At 42.7% G+C, this 22797-nt stretch overlaps 1 protein-coding gene across 2 annotated transcripts in view; it reads right to left on the bottom strand.

Moving 5' to 3' along the window:
* The window catches only part of dclk1a (doublecortin-like kinase 1a), a 187658-nt gene that overhangs the window by 116626 nt on the left and 48235 nt on the right, over positions 1-22797 (bottom strand). For both annotated transcript variants that reach the window (XM_064971381.1, XM_064971382.1), the window contains exon 4: positions 1701-1800. In XM_064971381.1, coding sequence (XP_064827453.1) covers positions 1701-1800 — 100 coding nt within the window. The remainder of the gene's footprint in view (positions 1-1700; positions 1801-22797) is intronic.

Raw genomic sequence — 22797 nt, 5'->3', positions numbered from 1 at the left:
TATCTTACCTCATAATGTCTCTTACCTCATAATATCTCTGACCTCATAATATCTCTGACCTCATAATGTATCTTACCTCATAATGTATCTTACCTCATAATGTCTCTTACCTCATAATGTCTCTTACCTCATAATATCTCTTACCTCATAATATCTCTGACCTCATAATGTCTCTGACCTCATAATGTCTCTGACCTCATAATGTCTCTGACCTCATAGTGTCTCTGACCTCATAATGTCTCTGACCTCATGATGTCTCTGACCTCATAATGTCTCTTACCTCATAATGTCTCTTACCTCATAGTGTCTCTGACCTCATAATGTCTCTGACCTCATAATGTCTCTGACCTCATAATGTCTCTTACCTCACCACCACTAATGAGATGGATGTGGCGTGATGCATGTTGTGTTGGAGCTTCTCGAAGTCAGGGGGTGTGGTCAACAGTGCTCACCTCATCTCTCCTATCACATCCAACCTGGATCCGATATTTTGTTTTTAATGCAGACGACAGCATTGAATCATTGTACCATGAGTTTTAATGCTCGGAGGGAGACGGCACAGTATTTAAGTCAAGAACCAAATGTTCTCCATAGTAACCCGCGAAAGTGTTGTTTACAGAATGAGGTCACATGACAGCTTCATCGGCTGTTTGATTTCACTTTCCGGCATGTCAACTGACCCAGGAACACAGTCAAAACGGATGTTGCTGATTCGGTCCCTCATCTATAGAGTGGTTTTGTATTTCCCCTCTATGAGTTCAGCTCGTTCAGTTCCCCAGATATGTCTGTTACGTTGGCAAGGAGACACATTTTATATTCATTGTGAGGTGATATTAACAATACTCTGAGTTAAAGGGAATGTTTTGGGATTTTCACCCTCCAGACATTATTTCCTAGAGGACTTAATGATGAAATGCCTATGTACGTTATGATGTGAATTTGAACATGAATTATGCCCCTATTTAAGATCACTCTGATGTTTTTCGTACGATGTACCCAATGATTAATGAAAACTTGCTCGGTAGGTCGATGTCCTCATTGTGGTTTTACAGACGTGTTTAAATACGTCTTACTTAAACACTTTATTTGAATATTTATGAAACGCATATTTTATATTTATATTCAGCACTTATTTGTTTTTCCTTCGACTCCAACCCCATTCGATGTGGGTGTGGTCTACATACGGGTGCTAATTTAAAATTTTAAAAACTCAGAAAAGCTCTGACGAAGGCCGTGAGGCCGATAGGTGAAGCTTATTAAAGATCAGTGATGCTATCAAGAGCAGTGTGCGGTTTCCTGTGTCCTTCATATCCATTGTGAATGACAACGCTTTTCCTCACCGTCGATAACCAACAAGGCTTGGTGTGAAATAGAGGGTCGTCATGCTCTGATCTCATGTCTCCACGTTGTTTTGTGAACAGGCGTGAGCACAACGGATGTGGTTTGATGTAGTTTACAAAATGGAAGTTACCTGCCACGGTATATATATATGAGTTCTGTGCTCAGATCTTTTTGCTGCCAGTTGCTCTCTGTGTATCCATTATCCCATATGAGGTCGTGACCCCTAGGTTTGGAAACCACTGATCTAATATGTTTTACGGTAAGGATCATGCTGTAAATTTACAGAGAAAAGTTTTACAGTCAAAGAAAGAGACAGGGGCTCTTTCACACACACACACACAGGAAGTGAGGTATCTCACCATTCTCCTCCACCTGGAAGTCGTCTTGGTAACGGTATTTCTCCGGTCCACACGCCACGAAGATGTCCTCATCACCGAAGAAGTCCTGGAGACATGTCACCTGGCGGAACACAGAGAAACTGGAGGGTTAGAGATTATATACATAGAGAGACTGGAGGGTTAGGGATTATACACAGAGAGACTGGAGGGTTAGAGATTATATACACAGAGAGACTGGAGGATTAGAGATTATGTACACACACAGAGAGACTGGAGAGTTAGAGATTATACACAGAGAGACTGGAGAGCTAGAGATTATACACAGAGAGACTGGAGAGTTAGAGATTATACACAGAGAGACTGGAGAGTTAGAGATTATGTACACACACAGAGAGACTGGAGAGTTAGAGATTATACACAGAGAGACTGGAGGGTTAGAGATTATATACACAGAGAGACTGGAGGATTAGAGATTATGTACACACACAGAGAGACTGGAGAGTTAGAGATTATACACAGAGAGACTGGAGAGTTAGAGATTATACACAGAGAGACTGGAGAGTTAGAGATTATGTACACACACAGAGAGACTGGAGAGTTAGATATTATACACAGAGAGACTGGAGGGTTAGAGATTATACACACAGAGAGACTGGAGGGTTAGAGATTATACACACAGAGAGACTGGAGGGCGTGTCGAGTGTCGGGTGACATGGGAGAACATGGAAAGGTTGAAAACCAGGCGGGCTGCAGTGTTCTGGATAAATTGCAGGGGTTTGATGGCACAAGCAGGGAGCCCAGCCAACAGCGAGTTGCAGTGAGTCCAGACAGGAGAGATGACAAGAGCCTGGAATGGGACCTGACCAGCTTCCTGTGTGAGGAAAGGTCGTACTCTACAGATGTTGTAGAGCATGAACCTGCAGGAGCGAGTCACTGCTTTGCTGTTTGCAGAGAACGACAGGGTGTTGCCCAGGGTCACGACAAGGTTACTTGCACTCTGGGAGGGCGACACTGTGGAGCTGTTGTGATGGAGAGATCTTTGAGCGGTCAAGCCTTCCCGGGGAAGAAGAGAAGCTCCATCTTGACGTGTGTGGGTGTGTATGTGTGTGTGTGTGTGTGTGTGTGTGTGTGTGTGTGTGTGTGTGTGTGTGTGTGTGTGTGTGTGTGTGTGTGTGTGTGTGTGTGTGTGTATGCGTGTGTGTATGCGTGTGTGTGTGTGTGTGTGTGTATGCGTGTGTGTGTGTGTGTGTGTGTGTGTGTGTGTGTGTGTGTGTGTGTGTGTGTGTGTGTGTGTGTGTGTGTGTGTGTGTGTGTGTGTGTGTGTGTGTGTGTGTGTGTGTGTGTGTGTGTGTATTGTCAGCCATTTGTAATGACACTACTAAAATAATCTAAAATCTCACCCTGTGAATCCATGTCTAATGGTATGGAACACCTACAGACCTATCCGGATGGTGTCAACATCCGTTCTCTCTAACTACAACACCTACAGACCTATCCGGATGGTGTCAACATCCGTTCTCTCTAACTACAACACCTACAGACCTATCCGGATGGTGTCAACATCCGTTCTCTCTAACTACAACACCTACAGACCTATCCGGATGGTGTCAACATCCGTTCTCTCTAACTACAACACCTACAGAACTATCCGGATGGTGTCAACATCCGTTCTCTCTAACTACAACACCTACAGACCTATCCGGATGGTGTCAACATCAGTTCTCTCTAACTACAACACCTAAATACCTATCCGGATGGTGTCAACATCAGTTCTCTCTAACTACAACACCTAAATACCTATCCGGATGGTGTCAACATCCGTTCTCTCTAACTACAACACCTACAGAACTATCCTGATGGTGTCAACATCAGTTCTCTCTAACTACAACACATACAGACCTATCCGGATGGTGTCAACATCAGTTCTCTCTAACTACAACACATACAGACCTATCTTAATTAACAGTACAACACATACAGGCCAATCTTTATGATACCAGCCATTCCTAATGATGATAATACTGCGTCATGATCTCTAATCTCACTCATGGACAGGACTAATGTTATGGAACACCTATAGGCCTATCCTGATGGTGTCAACATCAGTTCTCTATCTGTTTCTAATGATCTGTTCAGCGTAGACAGGACATGTGTCTAATGAAATGGAACACCTCAAGGCCTATTCTGATTCGGTAACACTCCCCCCCCCATGTGGAAACATATATCCCTGTGGCAGGGATTCCAGTTTCGAATCCTGCATGAGCCCTAAGCATGCTCTCCATTAAAAACAACACACACACACACAAATTAGAAATCTACTGTTTATGATTTTCCACACAATTAATGGCTTGGAATACATTTTGATTCCATTATCAGCTAATCACTAATTGTGTGTGTTACCATGTTGGAGGTGGAAATGTACAGTCAATACTACTAACTGCATGTGTGGGGGGCCGGCAGGGTAGCCTAGTAGTTAGAGCGTTGGACTAGCAACCAGAATGTTGCAAGTTCAAACCCCTGAGCTGACAAGGTACAAATCTGTCATTCTGCCCCTGAACAGGCAGTCAACCCACTGTTCCTAGGCTGTCATTGAAAATAATAATTTGTTCTTAACTGACTTGCCTGGTTAAATAAGGGTAAAATAAAAAATAAAATAAAAAAGTTACCATGTTGGAGGTGGAAATGTACAGTAAATATCCTCAAATGCATTCATGTGATTTGAACTCGATGAGAAATGAAGATCGGTTAATGGCTAACAAGCTGTGTCAACCATAAACTAAAAGTACAGCTGTCATGCTTGTAAACAAACTGTAGACGTTAAAAAATGACATTAATATGAAAATGTCTGTGCTAACTAGTGACAACTCGTCGCTTGGCTGCAGTTGCTATGGAGCAAATTAAAATAAGGGGCGGAACTCGTGTTTTTTTTCTGCACCTCCCCCCCCCCCAAGCAAATTATAATAATCCGTTGGATCATTTGTCAAATTGCATTTATTTGTTGAGCTAGTCTGCACACATTTTACCTGTCGCCCCGAGATGAATGGTTTTTGACGTTTTAGGTCAATTCGTTTTGCGTGGCCCGGTTATGCAGGGTTTGCTCATTTTTCAATTGACCCTAAATGAAATCTACACCCAACATGCAAAACGAACTCTCCCATTGCTTTACACGCTCCAAACCGTTCAATAGTTAAGACTATCCATACTACCGTAGTTTATATTCTTTATATTTCTATAGCGGAATCGTGGCCGCAATTTACATAATGCATTGATTAGAGAGAGACAGCTAGTTTACTGAAACGATAACAGAGAGAACAAAGAATATAGCCAGCTATTTGTTCATGTCCGTCATGATTTCACTTGAATTGTCAAACGAAAAAAAGCCAGACAAACGTCAACCCTGAACATGTCAACAGCTCGTATAGACACGGTTTTAGCTAAGACATGACTTGACTGGTAGTCTTTCTGAAATAATTATTTTCACCTGACATACAGCCTTTCTTAACTAAAATGGTGCTCATATCACGTTCATTAGCTGGCTAAGGTTAGCATGCTATCTATCTATCTATCTATCTATCTATCTATCTATCTAGTTACAGACTTGACAGCTACAGCAACGTTACTCGTTATTTCTCCACTCCAAGTGGACATCACCACGATGTTCCCACCCCTTAATTCCTGAATATGTATTCGCATCGAGCTAGAACCTAAATGAGAATATTCTCTCTAGGACAGGAATTAGATGCGACAACGTCCCCTGAGGTGGCCTTTAATGTTTGGGACGTCCCTAGGATTCCAGATTGCACTCGCCGTGCCAGAGGCGCAGTTGTGACTCTCTTAGAGGGAGCGTGTCTGTAGCACCGCACATCTCCCACAGTCGGGGCAATGTGATGGGCTTGTGACTGTTGAGTAATCGCAGCATTGGCCAATTCAATGAAAACTTCGGCTTTGGTATGCTGATATATAGCCGGTACTACCTGTTTGCTGAAATGGGTGCAAGAGGGACATTTCTAACGTTCTAACTTATTTTAACGAGGTGCTGAAACCCCTTATTCTCAACCACCGAGGAGGTGTGGATAGCCGATATAAACCAAAGACGGTAACAATTATAAACACCTATCGCTCTTGTAATTTATTTGGCCAGGTCAACATCAGCTGCCAGTAGCTGCTTGAACGCAGAGGTTGTGTTGTTGTATCTTTGTATTTCTGTCTTGCTATGGTATTCTGGGGTGATGCCCGAGTAAATGTGTCAACATATTTGAGGTGTTGGCAGCTGCATAGGATATTCTCGTTGAGCGCGGCGACATATGTTAACGTTTTATCCCACAACTCTCTATACCGTCGCCGTTGTAATCTACTGGGAAGCCTAAATGTTCTCAAACCGGAGATTTAAATGAGGATGGAGGATCCTCCTGGTTTATCGACCCCATCTCTCGTCGTCATACAGAACTAGTTTCCGGCTGCGCCTCACAAAAGGACAGTTTGAAATACCCCAGTTAGAAGTTGTTTTATAACGTGCGTACAGGCTCTAGTTGTTTTAACGGGAAAGCCTGAAATTGTTAGTTTTTTTGTAGCACAGATTTACTCAAGATGCATACAACGCAGTGTAGGCATAGCCTATAGGCCTAGTGTTTATTATATATTATGTATTCAGTGCGGACCGAACAAGGTCCCGTAACGAACAGTTCGGCACAAATATATGTACCGTTACACCCCTAATAAAAGGAATGATGGGAAATTGCTTTGGAGTACTTTCATATAAATGATGGACAGAAAGACGAGTTCAACTCCATCTTCCACTGAATGAGAAGGCTCGTTTATCACAATTTTGGCAATTACTTTAATGACTATTTCATTGGCAACGTGGGAAAACTCAGACATGAATTGTCAACAACAAATAGTGGACCATCATATTCATGTATAAACAACCTTAATAAAGGAAGATAAAGTTTTGTCATTTTCAATTCTGTAATGTTAGTGTGGGTGGTGGGTGGGGGGGGGTACTTATTGTTGTCCATCAATAATGAGAAACCACCTGGTATTGATTGACAACCTAGATGAAAAGCTACTGAGGCATCCTGAACACTTTTGCCACTCCTATGTGACATATCTTAATCTGAGCCTAGAGAAAAGTGTTTGTCCTCAAGACCCGGAGGATTTGTCCTCAGACCTGGAGGATTTGTCCTCAGACCCGGAGGATTTGTCCTCAGACACGGAGGATTTGTCCTCAGACCCGGAGGATTTGTCCTCAGACCCGGAGGATTTGTCCTCAGACCCGGAGGATTTGTCCTCAGACCCGGAGGGGAAGCTAAAGTCATTCCGCTACCCAAGAATGGTAAAGAGGCTTTTACTGGTTCTAACAGCCGACTAATCAGCTTCCTGCCGACTCTTAGCAAACCTTTGGAAAATATTGTGTTTGACCCGATACAATGTTATTTCTCTGTAAACAAATGAACAACTGACTTTCAGCATGCTTATAGAGAAGGTACAACCCTGACACAAATGACTGATGATTTGTTGAAAGAAATTGCAAAGAAGATTGTGGGAGCTGTATTGTAAGATTTCAGTGCAGCCGTTGATATTATTAACCATAACCTGTTGTTGAGAAAATATACTGTAGGTGTTATGACTTTAAAACCTCAGCCATACCGTAGTTTCACAGCTATCTATCTAATAGAACACAGAGCGTTTTTTATAAAAGGAAGCTTCTCTAATGTCAAACATGTAAAGTGTTGTGTACCGCAGGGCAACTCTTCTGTTTTTACTAATGACCTGCCACTAGTATTACACAAAGCCTGTGTGTCTATGTGTGCTGATGATTCAACATTATACATGTCAGCAACCACAGCTAGTGAAATCACTGCAATCCTAAACAAGGAGTTGCAGTCTGTTTTGGAATGGGTGGCCAGTAATAAACTGGTCCTGAACATCTCGAAAACTAAGAACATTCTTTTTGCAACAAATCATTCCCTAAATTCTAGACCTCAGCTGAATCTGTTCATGAATCATGTGGCTGTTGAGCAAGTTGAGGAGACTAAATTACATGGGGTTACTTTGGATTGTAAACTATCAGGGTCAGAACATATAGATTCAATGGTTGTAAAGATGGGGAGACGTCTGTCCATAATAAAGAGACTCTGCTTTTTTGACACCACACTCCACAAAGCAACTCTAGTTTAGTTTTATCATTATTGTCCCAGTCGTGTGGTCCAGTGCTGCAAGGAAAGACCTAGTTAAGCTGCTATTGGCCCAGAACAGAGCGGCACGCTTGGCTCTTCGCTGTTATCAGAGGGCTAACATCAATACTATGTATGCCAGTCTCCCTTGGCTAAAAGTAAAGGAGAGACTGACTGTGTCGCTTCTTGTTTTTAGACTGAACAAAAATATAAATGCAACCTGCAACAATTTGAAAAATTTCACAGAGTTACAGTTCATATAAGGAAATCAGTCAATTGAAATAAATTAACTAGGCCTTAATCTATGTATCTCAAATGACTGAGCAGGGGCGCAGCCATGGGTGGGCATAGGCCCACCCACTTGGGAGTCAGTTCCACCCACTGGGGAGCCAAGCCCAGTCAATCAGACTTCGTATTTTTCTCCCACAAAAAGGGCTTTATTACAGACAGAAATACAAATGGGTAACGATGCTTGATGGGTGTCAGTTGTCGATGTGTGCAGAGGGTCCCTGGTTTGAGCCCAGGTAGGGGCGAGGAGAGGGACGGAAGCTATACTGTTACATTGGTGCCGTGACCCATGCCCATGTGCATATGGGTCATTTCTGAAATACTTTATTCCAGCTCATGAAACATGGGACTTACACTTTACATGTGGCGTTAAAAATTTTGTTCAGTGTATAAGAAACATTAATGTGTTGAAATTTCAAATCATTTGCAGAGTCAACTTACACACAGCACTTACCCCACCAGACATGTCACCAGACATACCACCAGGGGTCTTTTCACAGTCACCGAAACAAGAACGTATTCAAGGAAACATATAGTTTTATACAGAGTGACTTTCTCCCATGTGACCTATTATTTTGTGTGTATGTACTGTGTGTATGTACTGATAGATGCTACTGAATGCTACTGTATGTACTGATAGATGCTACTGACTATACATGTAATATATGGATATACATGTAATATATGGATATACAAGTAATATATGAATATAAATGTAATATATTAATAGACATGTAATATATGAATAGAAATATAATATATGAAAATAAATGTAATATATGGATATACATGTAATATATGAATATACATGTAATATATTAATATACATGTAATATATTAATATAAATATAATATATGAATATAAATGTAATATATGAATATAAATGTAATATATGGATATAAATGTAATATATTAATATACATGTAATATATGAATATATATGTAATATATGAATATAAATGTAATATATTAATATAAATGTAATATATGGATAGACATGTAATATATGAATATAAATGTAATATATGAATATAAATGTAATATATGTATATACATGTAATATATGAATATAAGTGTAATATATTAATATAAATGTAATATATGTATATACATTTATTTTACTAGGCAAGTCAGTTAAGAACAAATTCTTATTTTCAATGACGGCCTAGGAACAGTGGGTTAACTGCCTGTTCAGGGGTCAGAACAATAGATTTGCACCTTGTCAGCTCTGGGATTTGAACTTGCACCCTTCCGGTTACTAGCCCAAAGCTCTACCCACTAGACTACCCTGCCGACCCAATACATGGAGCAGTAGGTCTTTCTGTGTTTCGTTTTCTCAGTACTGAGTCACAACCTTTTGTCCTTGAGCTGTTCTTGTCTATTAATGTTCCTGCATTATGTAATGTTTCCTGTTTTTTGTTGTTGTGGACCCCAGGAAGAGTAGCTGCTGCAATCGCAAGAGCTAATGGGGATCCTAATACAGTAAAATATCAAATCAACGTCTCAAAACAACAGCACAGCGGATTTGAGCTTCCCAGCATTAGCGACACAACACCATACAGACAGCCAAGAGGGTGTGTACGTGTGTGTGTCCTACTTTACCCCTCATCGGTGCCAAACGAGCGAACGGGGAGAGAAAATTAGTTTTAGCTCTAAACCGGAAACCGAGAACTCAACTCATAGCAATGAGTGTCTGTCTTATGTAACTATTAATTCACATCGGGACTGTGTGTGTGTGTGTGTGTGTGTGTGTGTGTGTGTGTGTGTGTGTGTGTGTGTGTGTGTGTGTGTGTGTGTGTGTGTGTTAGAGAGGATAATGTTGGGGTTTCATAACAGTGTGTAATGACTGTCTCTGATAGCCTGCATCAGTAGATTCGTTTCACAGACACATTTGGATGTCAGAAGGAAGTTATTGATTAGCTTTCGGGCTTTTATTGATCACTGAACTGATCCATCGAATTCCTTGTGAAACCAAACTGACCATTGTGATCAGTGAAACGGTATGTGAGCTCTGTCTGCTTTAACAACGCTACCAAACTCTGATTGATCCGATGGAAGAGTATTTGTTATCAATTAATGGTCAATTCCACCAAAGTAACGGAACTTTTCCACTTATGATGTATGTCAAACAAAAAACATTGATTTCAACGTTTAACAAACAGTACAACCCTAAGCACAAGGACTATTTTAAACTATTTAAGCTAACTTTTTTACATCAACAAAAAAAACATTTCACTGTAAAAAAAAATTCAGATGCAAAATTACGGTAATCCGAATTACGGTAAAATCTCACTCAGGTTTTAATGCGACTTCGTTTTCCAGCAAACTCAGTTAAACATCTGCTCAGAATGATGATTCAAAAGATGTGTGCAGAATGAATGGGGTGTTAGTTATGACATCACACCTTGACTTTGACTAAATCTATTTTGATTTATTGAACTACAGTGAGTGAAGTGGATTTACATCAGGCAACATAATTGAGGTAACAGAATGTCATCAAAGAGTTCAGTTCAGTTCAGTAGAGTAGAGTTCAGTACAGTATTGTTCAGTACAGTAGAGTAGATTAGAGTTCAGTACAGTAGAGTAGAGTTCAGTACAGTATTGTTCAGTACAGTATAGTAGAGTTCAGTACAGTAGAGTAGATTAGAGTTCAGTACAGTAGAGTTCAGTACAGTAGAGTAGATTAGAGTTCAGTACAGTAGAGTTCAGTACAGTAGAGTAGAGTTCAGTACAATAGAGTAGAGTGCAGTTCTGTACAGTAGAGTTCAGTACAGTACAGCAAAGTAGAGTAGTGTTCAGTACAGTACTGTACATTATAGTGTACTCAACGCCAGTCTGCTTTACTGTGTACTATACTTAACACTACTCCACTCTAGTCTACTTTACTGTGTACTGTACTTAACACTACTCCACTCTAGTCTACTCTACTGTACAATACAGAACTGTACTGTGCTGTACTAAACTATACTTTCGTTACTGTACTGTACTGTGCTGTCCAAACATGTGAAACTGTAATGGTCCTGTGTGTAGCTGGTGTAGAGAGTCAGGCGCAGGACAGTAGATATGAGTAATCAACGTACTTTACTCAAAATATACAAAATACAAAGCAATATAGTGAGCCCACAATAACGGACCGATGTACAACGAACAATCACTCACAAACAAACATGGGGAACAGAGGGTTAACTAATAATCAAGTAATTTTGTGAGTGAAACCAGCTGTGTAAAACAAAGACAAAACAAATGGAAAATGAAAAGTGGATCGACGGTGGCTAGAAGGCCGGTGACGTCGACCGCCGAACAAGGAGAGGGACCGACTTCGGCGGAAGTCGTGACATAAACAGTTAGTAGTACTGTAGTTAGTAGTACTGTAATTAGTAGTACTGTAGTTAGTAGTACTGTAATTAGTAGTACTGTAATTAGTAGTACTGTAATTACTACACTGTAGTTAGTAGTACCTTAGTTAGTAGTACTGTAATTACTACACTGTAGTTAGTAGTACTGTAATTACTACACTGTAGTTAGTAGTACTGTAGTTACTACACTGTAGTTATTTGTACTGTAATTACTACACTGTAGTTAGTAGTACAGTAGTTAGTAGTACTGTAATTAGTAGTACTGTAATTACTACACTGTAGTTAGTAGTACCTTAGTTAGTAGTACTGTAGTTAGTAGTGCTGTAATTAGTAGTACTGTAATTACTACACTGTAGTTAGTAGTACTGTAGTTAGTAGTACTGTAGTTAGTAGAACTGTAGTTAGTAGTACTGTAATTAGTAGTACTGTAATTACTACACTGTAGTTAGTAGAACTGTAGTTAGTAGTACTGCAATTACTACACTGTAGTTAGTAGTATTGTAGTTAGTAGTACTGTAGTTAGTAGTACTGTAGTTAGTAGATCTGTAGTAATGTAGTAGTAGTACTGCAGTTAGTAGTAATGTAGTAGTAGTACTGTAGTTAGTAGTAATGTAGTAGTAGTGCTGTGGTTAGTAGTAATGTAGTAGTAGTACTGCTGTAATGTAGTTAGTAGTACTGTAGTTAGTAGTACTGCAATTAGTAGTAATGTAGTAGTAGTACTGCAGTAATGTAGTAGTAGTGCTGTAGTAATGTAATAGTAGTACTATAGTTAGTAGTAATGTGGTAATATAATAGTAGTGCTGTAGTAATGTAGTAGTAGTACTGTAATTAGTAGTACTGTAGTAATGTAGTTAGTAGTACTGTAGTTAGTAGTACTGTAATGAGTATTATTGTAGCTAGTAGGATTGTAGTTAGTAGTAATGTAGTTAGTAGTAATGTAGTTAGTAGTACTGTAATGAGTATTATTGTAGCTAGTAGTATTGTAGTTGGTAGTACTGTAGTAATGTAGTTAGTAGTACTGTAATGAGTATTATTGTAGCTAATAGTATTGTAGTTGGTAGTACTGTAGTTAGTATTATTGTAGCTAGTAGTATTGTAGCTAGTAGTAATGTAGTTAGTAGTAATGTAGTTAGTAGTAATGTAGTTAATAGTACTGTAATGAGTATTATTGTGGCTAGTAGTATTGTAGTTGGTAGTACTGTAATTAGTAGGTGCAATGAGTAAGAAGGCGAAGAAACCGATCGAGACGACGATGGCTAAGCCGGGTTCGGGGGTGCAGATCATTCCCCCAGTCATGCAGTTGTAGCATTTCTCTGTGTAGTTTGTCTTGGCTTGGTGCACACTTAGGTGGCCCTCGCGCGAACCAGCGTGTCCAATGTCACATACTGCGTATGTATTCCCTGGAAAGGCATGTAGTATTATTGAGGAAGCTTGTGGATTACTGATGGTAACATTCCCTTCCCGGATGCGGGCACCTCAGCAGGGACCAAGGTAACAAACTTGTTCTCAACTGTCCTACCTGGTTAAATAAAGGTGAAATACATTTTTAAAATGAACTACTGTCCCATATTCAGTCTTTAGGCTTCATAAGAATCTATACAAAGAGCACGTCTGGCTCCAACTCAGCACATTCTGCTTCTGGGTCTTGGGTCTAGACTCACTCGCGTAAAATGCTTTTTTCTTTCTATCCCCACTGAGGGTGTCTGGGATCCCGTCTCTGCTTAGCCAGATCTGTGCTCGGTCAAACGGTGTGTATTTGCCAACGGCCGTTTCCAGTGGGACTATTATTGACACAGTCCTGAGTGCTCGCCGCTCATCTGAACGCATCTCGCAGCCTAAGCCAGTCGCTTCGGGTGTCTCTCTCAGGCCTATTGGCCAGTGGTGGGACCCGTCTACTATTGTCAAGGGGCGGGGCTCCTATTGGCTGAGTTGTGTCCCGCAATTCAGGGGGATATGGACACTGGTACGGAGCGCACTGCATGTCCATTACCCTGAGTGACACGCAGACGCTTCCCCTTGTTTTGTCAGGCTTGTGCCGGTCACAACCACCAGGGGTGGTGTGTATAAACAGATGGGGAGAGACGGTCTCTCTCATCCTCCTAAATGTAGCTCACGATGGGGAGAGATGGTCTCTCTCGTCCTACTAAATGTAGCTCGCGAGGGGGAGAGATGGTCTCTCTCGTCCTCCTAAATGTAGCTCGCGAGGGGGGAGAGACGGTCTCTCTCGTCTTCCTAAATGTAGCTCACGATGGGGAGAGACGGTCTCTTTCGTCCTCCTAAATGTAGCTCACGATGGGGAGAGACGGTCTCTCTAGTCCTCCTAAATGTAGCTCACGATGGGGAGAGACGGTCTCTCTAGTCCTCCTAAATGTAGCTCACGATGGGGAGAGATGGTCTCTCTCGTCCTCCTAAATGTAGCTCGCGAGGGGGGAGAGACGGTCTCTCTCGTCCTCCTAAATGTAGCTCACGATGGGGAGAGACGGTCTCTCTAGTCCTCCTAAATGTAGCTCACGATGGGGAGAGACGGTCTCTCTAGTCCTCCTAAATGTAGCTCACGATGGGGAGAGACGGTCTCTCTAGTCCTCCTAAATGTAGCTCACGATGGGGAGAGACGGTCTCTCTCGTCCTCCTAAATGTAGCTCACGATGGGGAGAGACGGTCTCTTTCGTCCTCCTAAATGTAGCTCACGATGGGGAGAGACGGTCTCTTTCGTCCTCCTAAATGTAGCTCGCGAGGGGGAGAGACGGTCTTTCTCGTCCTCCTAAATGTAGCTCGCTCTCTATTTCTGGAAATCAGTACGTATATGCTTTCTCTTTGGGTCTCTTCCCTCAGGGTGAAAACTCCTGGAAATCGCCACTCACATTTGTGAGGTTTTATGTCTTGATGTCATGGCTCCTAGTATAACACACAGTGTGTTTACAGCTGGGACAGGGGAAAGTCACGAGGCAGCACGCTGTGGGCGCAATACCCAGTCTGGGTGGTCTGCCATGGGTCGTTTCATTTAGAATCTGTTGTGCTCGGCTCGGGCCGTGATTATATTTCCCCATACTATGTTGTACTGAAGTCGATTGACTGAAAATAAACCTAACGTTATGAATATAACTACTGTTCCCTGAAGGAGGGAAATGAGGCACATCACCTGTTTGGACCCGCACCACTCGTTGCTGGTCTCGATGCAGAGCGGTATTAGATTGAAAGAATGAATCCGAGCCTCACGCTTATCACCTGTCAAAGCGCATATTTCATTAGCCTTTTCCCGCCTGATTGTAGATCCTTCAACCGAAGTATGTTTCACCTCGTGTCCCTCCTTCAGGGAACAGTAGTTATAGTCATAAAGTTACGTTATTCACACTGAAATATTTGTGGAAATAGTCTAACCCTCCAGAAGCAGCATTGTCCTAGATAGCACCTACTAAAGCAAACAGACACAGATAAAAAAAGAGGGACAGAGAGGGAGAAAGAGGGGGAGAAAGAGAGGGACAGATAGGGAGAAAGAGAGGGAGGCAGAGATGGAGAAAGAGAGGTACAGAGGGAGAAAGAAAGAAAGAAAGAAAGAAAGAAAGAAAGAAAGAAAGAAAGAAAGAAAGAAAGAAAGAAAGAAAGAAAGAAAGAAAGAAAGAAAGAAAGAAAGAAAGAAAGAAAGAGGAGAGTGATGTGAGAGGGACAGAGGGAGAAAGAAAAATGTAAAGAACGTCAAATATGGAGAGAGGAAAAGGGAGAGAGAAGATGGGGAGAGAGAGAGAGAGAGAGAGAGAGAGAGAGGGAGAAGATAGAGAGAGAGGGAGGGAGAAGATAGAGAGAGAGAGGGAGGGAGAAGATAGAGAGAGTGCGAAAGAGGATGGACAGGAGGACCTCTTCTTCCCTCTATGAAACCTTTGAAGTCATTAAACTATGAGTTAACAAATGTGGAACACACACAACAACAGAGGGGTGTGAAATGGTGGTTTCCATGGTAACGTTGCGTCCCCTTGGGCGACTGTTTCATGGTTGGCAGTCATCAACTCTTCCCGTAGCAACACAAAACTACCTCAGAACGACAGCCAGATGATCCATAATACATCTACTCGTCTACACACACACTCTCGAAATATAGGGGGAGAGAGGGAGGTGAGGAGAGAGGGAGGCGGGGAGAGAGGGAGGTGAGGAGAGAGGTAGTTAGGAGAGAGGTAGTTAGGAGAGAGGTAGTTGGGAAGAGAGGGAGGTGGGGAGAGCGGGAAGTGAGGAGAGAGGGAGGTGAGGAGAGAGGGAGGTGAGGAGAAAGGGAGTTAGGAGAGAGAGGGAGGTAGGAGAGAGAGAGGTGGGGAGAGAGGGAGGTGAGGAGAGAGAGAGGGAGGTGTGGAGAGAGGGAGGTGAGGGGAGAGGGAGGTGAGGAGAGAGAGGGAGATGTGGAGAGAGGGAGGTGGGGAGAGAGGGAGATAGGGAGAGAGAGAGAGAGAGAGACAGAGTGAGAGAGAGAGAGAGAGAGAGAGAGAGAGAGAGGGTGAACTGCTTTCATGTTTCTGGTGTTTCAAACATTCAGGAAACCAGTTCAATTACACAATATCTTCTGATATCCCAGAGAGATGGGGGGATGAATGTAAGAGAGATGGAGGGTGATAGAAAGATGAGGGAAGGAGAGCGGAACAGAGAGGGAGAGAGACTACAGTGGGGAGAACAAGTATTTGATAACCTGCAAAATCGGCAGTGTTTCCTACTTACAAAGCATGTAGAGGTCTGTAATTTTGATCATAGGTACACTTAAACTGAGAGAGACAGTTTATCCAGAAAATCACATTGTATGATTTTTAAGCAATTAATTTGCATTTTATTGCATGACATAAGTATTTGATCAGAAAAGCAAAACTTAATATTTGGTACAGAAACCTTTGTTTGCAATTACAGAGATCATACATTTTCTGTAGTTCTTGACCAGGTTTGTACACACTGCAGCAGGGATTTTGGCCCACTCCTCCATACAGACCTTCTCCAGATCCTTCAGGTTTCAGGGCTTTCGTTGGGCAATACGGACTTTCAGCTCCCTCCAAAGATTTTCTATTGGGTTCAGGTTTGGAGACTGGCTAGGCCACTCCTGGGCCTTGAGAAGCTTCTTACGGAGCCACTCCTTAGTTGCCCTGGCTGTGTGTTTCGGGTCATTGTCATGCTGGAAAACCCAGCCACGACCCATCTTCAATGCTCTTACTGAGGGAAGGAGGTTGTTGGCCAAGATCTCGTGATACATGGTCCCATCCATCCTCCCCTCAATACGGTGCAGTCGTCCTGTCCCCTTTGCAGAAAAGCATCCCCAAAGAATGATGTTTCCACCTCCATGCTTCACGGTTGGGATGATGTTCTTGGGGTTGTACTCATCCTTCTTCTTCCTCCAAACACGGCGAGTGGAGTTTAGACCAAAAAGCTAATTTTTTGTCTCATTAGACCACATGACCTTCTCCCATTCCTCCTCTGGATCATCCAGATGGTCATTGGCAAACTGCAGACGGGCCTGGACATGCGCTGGCTGGAGCAGGGGGACCTTGCGTGCGCTGCAGGATTTTAATCCATGACGGCGTAGTGTGTTACTAATGGTTATCTTTGAGACTGTGGTCCCAGCTCTCTTCAGGTCATTGACCAGGTCCCGCCGTGTAGTTCTGGGCTCATCCCTCAACCTCCTCATGATCATTGATGCCCCACGAGGTGAGATCTTGCATGGAGCCCAAGACCGAGGGTGATTGACCGTCATCTTGAACTTCTTCCATTTTCTAATAATTGCGCCAACAGTTGTTGCCTTCTCACCAAGCTGCTTGCCTGTTGTCCTGTAGCCCATCCCAGCCTTGTGCAGGTCTACAATTTTATCCCTGATGTCCTTACACAGCTCTCTGGTCTTGGCCATTGTGGAGATGTTGGAGTCTGTTTGATAGGGTGTGTGGACAGGTGTCTTTTATACAGGTAACGAGTTCAAACAAGTGCAGTTAATACAGGTAATGAGTGGAGACCAGGAGGGCTTCTTAAAGAAAAACTAACAGGTCTGTGAGAGCCGGAATTCTTACTGGTTGGTAGGTGATCAAATACTTATGTCATGCAATAAAATTCAAATGATTTACTTAAAAATCATACAATGTGATTTTCTGGATTTTTGTTTTAGATTCCGTCTCTCACAGTTGAAGTGTACCCATGACAAAAATTACAGACCTCTACATGCTTTGTAAGTGGGAAAACCTGCAAAATTGGCAGTGTATCAAATACTTGTTCTCCCCACTGTATTTTAGAGACATATTTCCCTCAGATGACCCACAAAGAATTCAAAAACAAACCCAATTTTGATAAACTCCACCATATCTACTGGGTGAAATACCACAGTGTGCATCACAGCAGCAAGATTTATGACCTGTTGCCACAAGAAAAGGGCAACCAGTGAAGAACAACTAATATTAATGTCTATTTATTTTCCCCTTTGTACTTTAACTATTTGCACATAATATGACATTTGAAATGTCTGTATTCTTCTTGAACTTCTGTGAGTTTAATGTTTTACTGTTCATTTTGTATTGTTTATTTCACTTTTGTTTATTACCTATTTCACTTGCTTTGGCAATGGTAACAAATGTTTCCGCATGCCAATAAAGCCCTTAAATGGAAATTGAATGTAGAGAGACAGAGACGGAGACGGAGACGGAGACGGGGGAGGGAGGGAGGGAGGGAGGGAGGGAGGGAGGGAGGGAGGGAGGGAGGGAGGGAGGGAGGGAGGGAGGGAGGGAGGGAGGGAGGGAGGGAGGGAGGGAGACAGAGAGGGGGGGGACTTCCCTACGGGGAGTGATTGAGAAGGCCTCCACAATCTTCCCCAACTCAACTACCACCCCCCTCCCCTCCCCCCACCACAGACCCACACCTGGAGGAGCCAGGCAAAGCTACACACAGGCTGTGAGAGGAGCAACTGGCCCTCCCCCCAACAAGCAAATGAGTGACATTAAACACATGCTGAGTCTACTATGCTCACATGTGAAAGGCCGAGGGTCATGGATGCTCACATGTGATAGGCCGAGGGTCATGGATGCTCACATGTGATAGGCCGAGGGTCATGGATGCTCACATGTGATAGGCAAAAGGGTCATGGATGCTCACATGTGATAGGCAGAGGATCATGGATGCTCACATGTGATAGGCCGAGGGTCATGGGTGCTCACATGTGATAGGCCGAGGGTCATGGATGCTCACATGTGATAGACTGAGGGTCACGGTAACATGAGCACAAGAACTCCACCATCCTCACATCCACCCAAGTCACATGACACAAGTTCAAATGATAAACAAATCAAATTTGCATAATAACCGTTTATGTTAATTGCAACAAAAAATCCAAATCCAAATTTAACAGTTCTTGTTGGTTTGTGAGTGTTTGTCTCATTTTGAAAGTGAAAGAAAAATCAGTTATGAAATATTTTTACGTTGCATGTTGGAATTTACAAGGATTGAAGTCCTCTGCTTTTGGATTAAACAGGGCAGAGACTCAGGACAGGGCAGAGACTCAGGACAGGGCAGAGACTCAGGACAGGACAGAGACTCAGGACAGGGCAGAGACTCAGGACAGGGCAGAGACTCAGGACAGGGCAGAGACTCAGGACAGGGCAGTGACTCAGGACAGGGCAGAGACTCAGGACAGGGCAGAGACTCAGGACAGGGCAGAGACTCAGGACAGGGCAGTGACTCAGGACAGGGCAGAGACTCAGGACAGGGCAGAGACTCAGGACAGGACAGAGACTCAGGACAGGGCAGAGACTCAGGACAGGGCAGAGACTCAGGACAGGGCAGAGACAGGGGGAATGCTAATATGGTATAAATCTGAACTAATTAATTCAATCGAATTGATCAAAATAGGATAATTTTTTATCTGGTTAAAAATCAACCAGGAGGCGATCTTAACAGATAAAAATGTCTTCCTCTGTGCCACATACACCCCCCCTCAGAGTCACCCTACTTCAAGAAGAGAGTTTCTCCATTCTAGAGGGGGAGATTAGTCACTTTCAGGCCCAAGGCAATGTACTGGTCTGTGGAGACCTGAATGCTAGAACAGCAGAAGAACAAGACACTATTATCAGTCATGGGGATAAACACCTACCAGGAAGCAATAACCCCCCCACATACCCCCACAGAAACAACTATGACAAAGTGAAAAACAAAAATGGAGTACAGCTCGTGAAGCTCTGTGGAACGCTGGTCTGTACATAGTCAATGGTAGGCTGAGAGGGGACTCTTTAGGTAGGTACACCTACAGCTCTGTGGAACACTGGGTCTGTACATAGTCAATGGCAGGCTGAGAGGGGACTCTTTTGGTAGGTACACCTACAGCTCTGTGGAACACTGGGTCTGTACATAGTCAATGGTAGGCTGAGGGGGACTCTTTAGGTAGGTACACCTACAGCTCTGTGGAACACTGGGTCTGTACATAGTCAATGGTAGGCTGGGGGGGACTCTTTAGGTAGGTACACCTACAGCTCTGTGGAACACTGGGTCTGTACATAGTCAATGGTAGGCTGAGAGGGGACTCTTTAGGTAGGTACACCTACAGCTCTGTGGAACACTGGGTCTGTACATAGTCAATGGTAGGCTGAGAGGGGACTCTTTAGGTAGGTACACCTACAGCTCTGTGGAACACTGGGTCTGTACATAGTCAATGGTAGGCTGAGAGGGGACTCTTTAGGTAGGTACACCTACAGCTCTGTGGAACACTGGGTCTGTACATAGTCAATGGCAGGCTGAGAGGGGACTCTTTTGGTAGGTACACCTACAGCTCTGTGGAACACTGGGTCTGTACATAGTCAATGGTAGGCTGAGAGGGGACTCTTTTGGTAGGTCCACCTACAGCTCATCCCTTGGTAGTAGTACTGTAGACTACTTCCTCACCGAACTAAACCCAGAGTCTCTCAGAGCCTTCACAGTCAGCCCACTAACACCTCTCTCAGAGCCTTCACAGTCAGCCCACTAACACCTCTCTCAGACCACAGTCAGCCCACTAACACCTCTCTCAGAGCCTTCACAGTCAGCCCAATAACACCTCTCTCAGAGCCTTAACAGTCAGCCCAATAACACCTCTCTCAGAGCCTTCACAGTCAGCCCACTAACACCTCTCTCAGACCACAGTCAGCCCACTAACACCTCTCTCAGAGCCTTCACAGTCAGCCCAATAACACCTCTCTCAGAGCCTTCGCAGTCAGCCCACTAACACCTCTCTCAGACCACAGTCAGCCCACTAACACCTCTCTCAGACCACAGTCAGCCCACTAACACCTCTCTCAGACCACGGTAAAATCACAGTGTATCTGAGAAGAGCAGAACCCAACCATGAAGCATCACGGCCCAATAAATTACAAGGTACAAAACAGGCCTATAGAGTGCAAACAGTACACACATCTGCCAAAAAGCAATTAGTAGCCAAAAAATACAATCTCTCTTGGACAACTTTTTAGCCTTAACATTCTCCTAGAGCAACAAAGGTGTAAATTTGGCCGTTTTTTTACATAAACTTTATATTTGACAAATTAGCCTCCTTGGCTAATAATCTAAAGAAGCATAAGAGCAAACCAGAAATAACAAAAACTGAAAAATGGTTAGATAATGATAGCAAAAATCTAAAGAAGTCATTGAGAAATATATCTAATCAAAAACACAGAGAACCAGACAACAAAAAATATACACCTTCAATATGGAGAAACACTGAAGCAATACAAACACACCCTAAGAACAAAAAAGGAACAGGACATTAGAAGTCAGCTGGATGAATGTCACGCCCTGACCTTAGAGAGCCTTTTTATGTCTCTATTTTGGTTTGGTCAGGGTGTGATTTGGGTGGGCATTCTATGTTCTGATTTTCTATGTTTTCTATTTCTTTGTGTTTGGCCGGGTGTGGTTCTCAATCAGGGACAGCTGTCTATCGCTGTCTCTGATTGGGAATCATACTTAGGCAGCCTTTTTCCACTGTTGGTTTTGTGGATCGTTGTCTTTGTTAGTGGCACTATAGCCCTGTTAAGCGTCACGGTTGTGTCTTTGTTTTGTTGGCGACATTTTTATAAAGAAAAGAAAATGCACGCCAACCACACTTCTTACGACGTCCGTGACCCGGGAATTGAGGAATCTATAGAATGAAACCACTTCAGGGAGAATTGGAATATATTAAACAAACCTCATCATGAGGAATTGGCTATCCAAAATGGCGATGTGGTGAAATCACTAAGCAAACCTCTACAGAAATATAACAAAGATTCCAGAACAACAAGATATACAAGAACAATTACACATTACCTTAAATCAGCAGTCAAAGACTATCAGAATCCTGTGTATACCTCAATTACAGAAGAATAATTATTGGAAAAACTATGTACTCTCCAACCCAAAAAGACCCGCGGTGCTGATGGTATTTTAAATGAAATGATCAAATATACAGACCACAAATTCAAATTGGCTATACTCAAACTTAACATTATCCTCACTGCAGGTATTTTTCCCCGATATTTGGAACCAGTGATTGATCACACTAATCTATAAAAATGGAGACAAATTTGACCCAAATAATTAGAGGAATTTGCATTAACAGCAACTTGGGGAAAATTCTCTGCAGTAGCTGACTACATCATCTACTTGATGATCACAACATCCTAAACAGAAGCCAGATTGGATTATTTTTTCAATTATTGTACAATAGACCACATTTCCACCCTCCACACTCTAATTGACAAAAAAAAGTAAACTAAAACAAAGGCAAAATCTAGTCGTGTTTTGTAGACTTCAAGAATTTTTTTAATTCAATTCAATTTTTTTAAATGTTTAAATTTTTCACTTTTTTATAAACTAATAGAAAGTGGTATTGGAGGGAAAACACATGATGTTATTAAATCAATGTACACTAAAAACAGATGTGGTTCAAATTGGCAACAAGCAAACAGACTTCTTCTCTCAGGGACGGGGAGTGAAACAGGGCTGCCCAATAAATCCAACACTATTTAACATCTACATTAATGAATTGGCAAAAACATTAGAAGAATCGGCAGCACCTGGTATCACCCTACACAACACTGAAATCAAGTGTCTGCTGTATGCAGATGATCTGGTGCTGCTGTCTCCCACTAAGGAGGAGTTACTGCAGCACCTAGATAATCTGCACAGGTTCTGTCAGTTAATCACTGACAGGGCTTAACGGGCTCTGACCATTAATCACAGGTTCTGTCAGACCTGGGCTCTGACCGTTAACCTCAGGTTCTGTCAGACCTGGGCTCTGACCGTTAACCACAGGTTCTGTCAGACCTGGGCTCTGACCGTTAACCACAGGTTCTGTC

Source organism: Oncorhynchus masou, chromosome 8 (genome assembly GCF_036934945.1).
Source record: "Oncorhynchus masou masou isolate Uvic2021 chromosome 8, UVic_Omas_1.1, whole genome shotgun sequence".
NCBI lineage: Eukaryota > Metazoa > Chordata > Actinopteri > Salmoniformes > Salmonidae > Oncorhynchus > Oncorhynchus masou.
The sequence above is the reverse complement of the archived record's forward strand: the minus strand, read 5'-3'. Positions and strand labels throughout refer to the sequence as shown.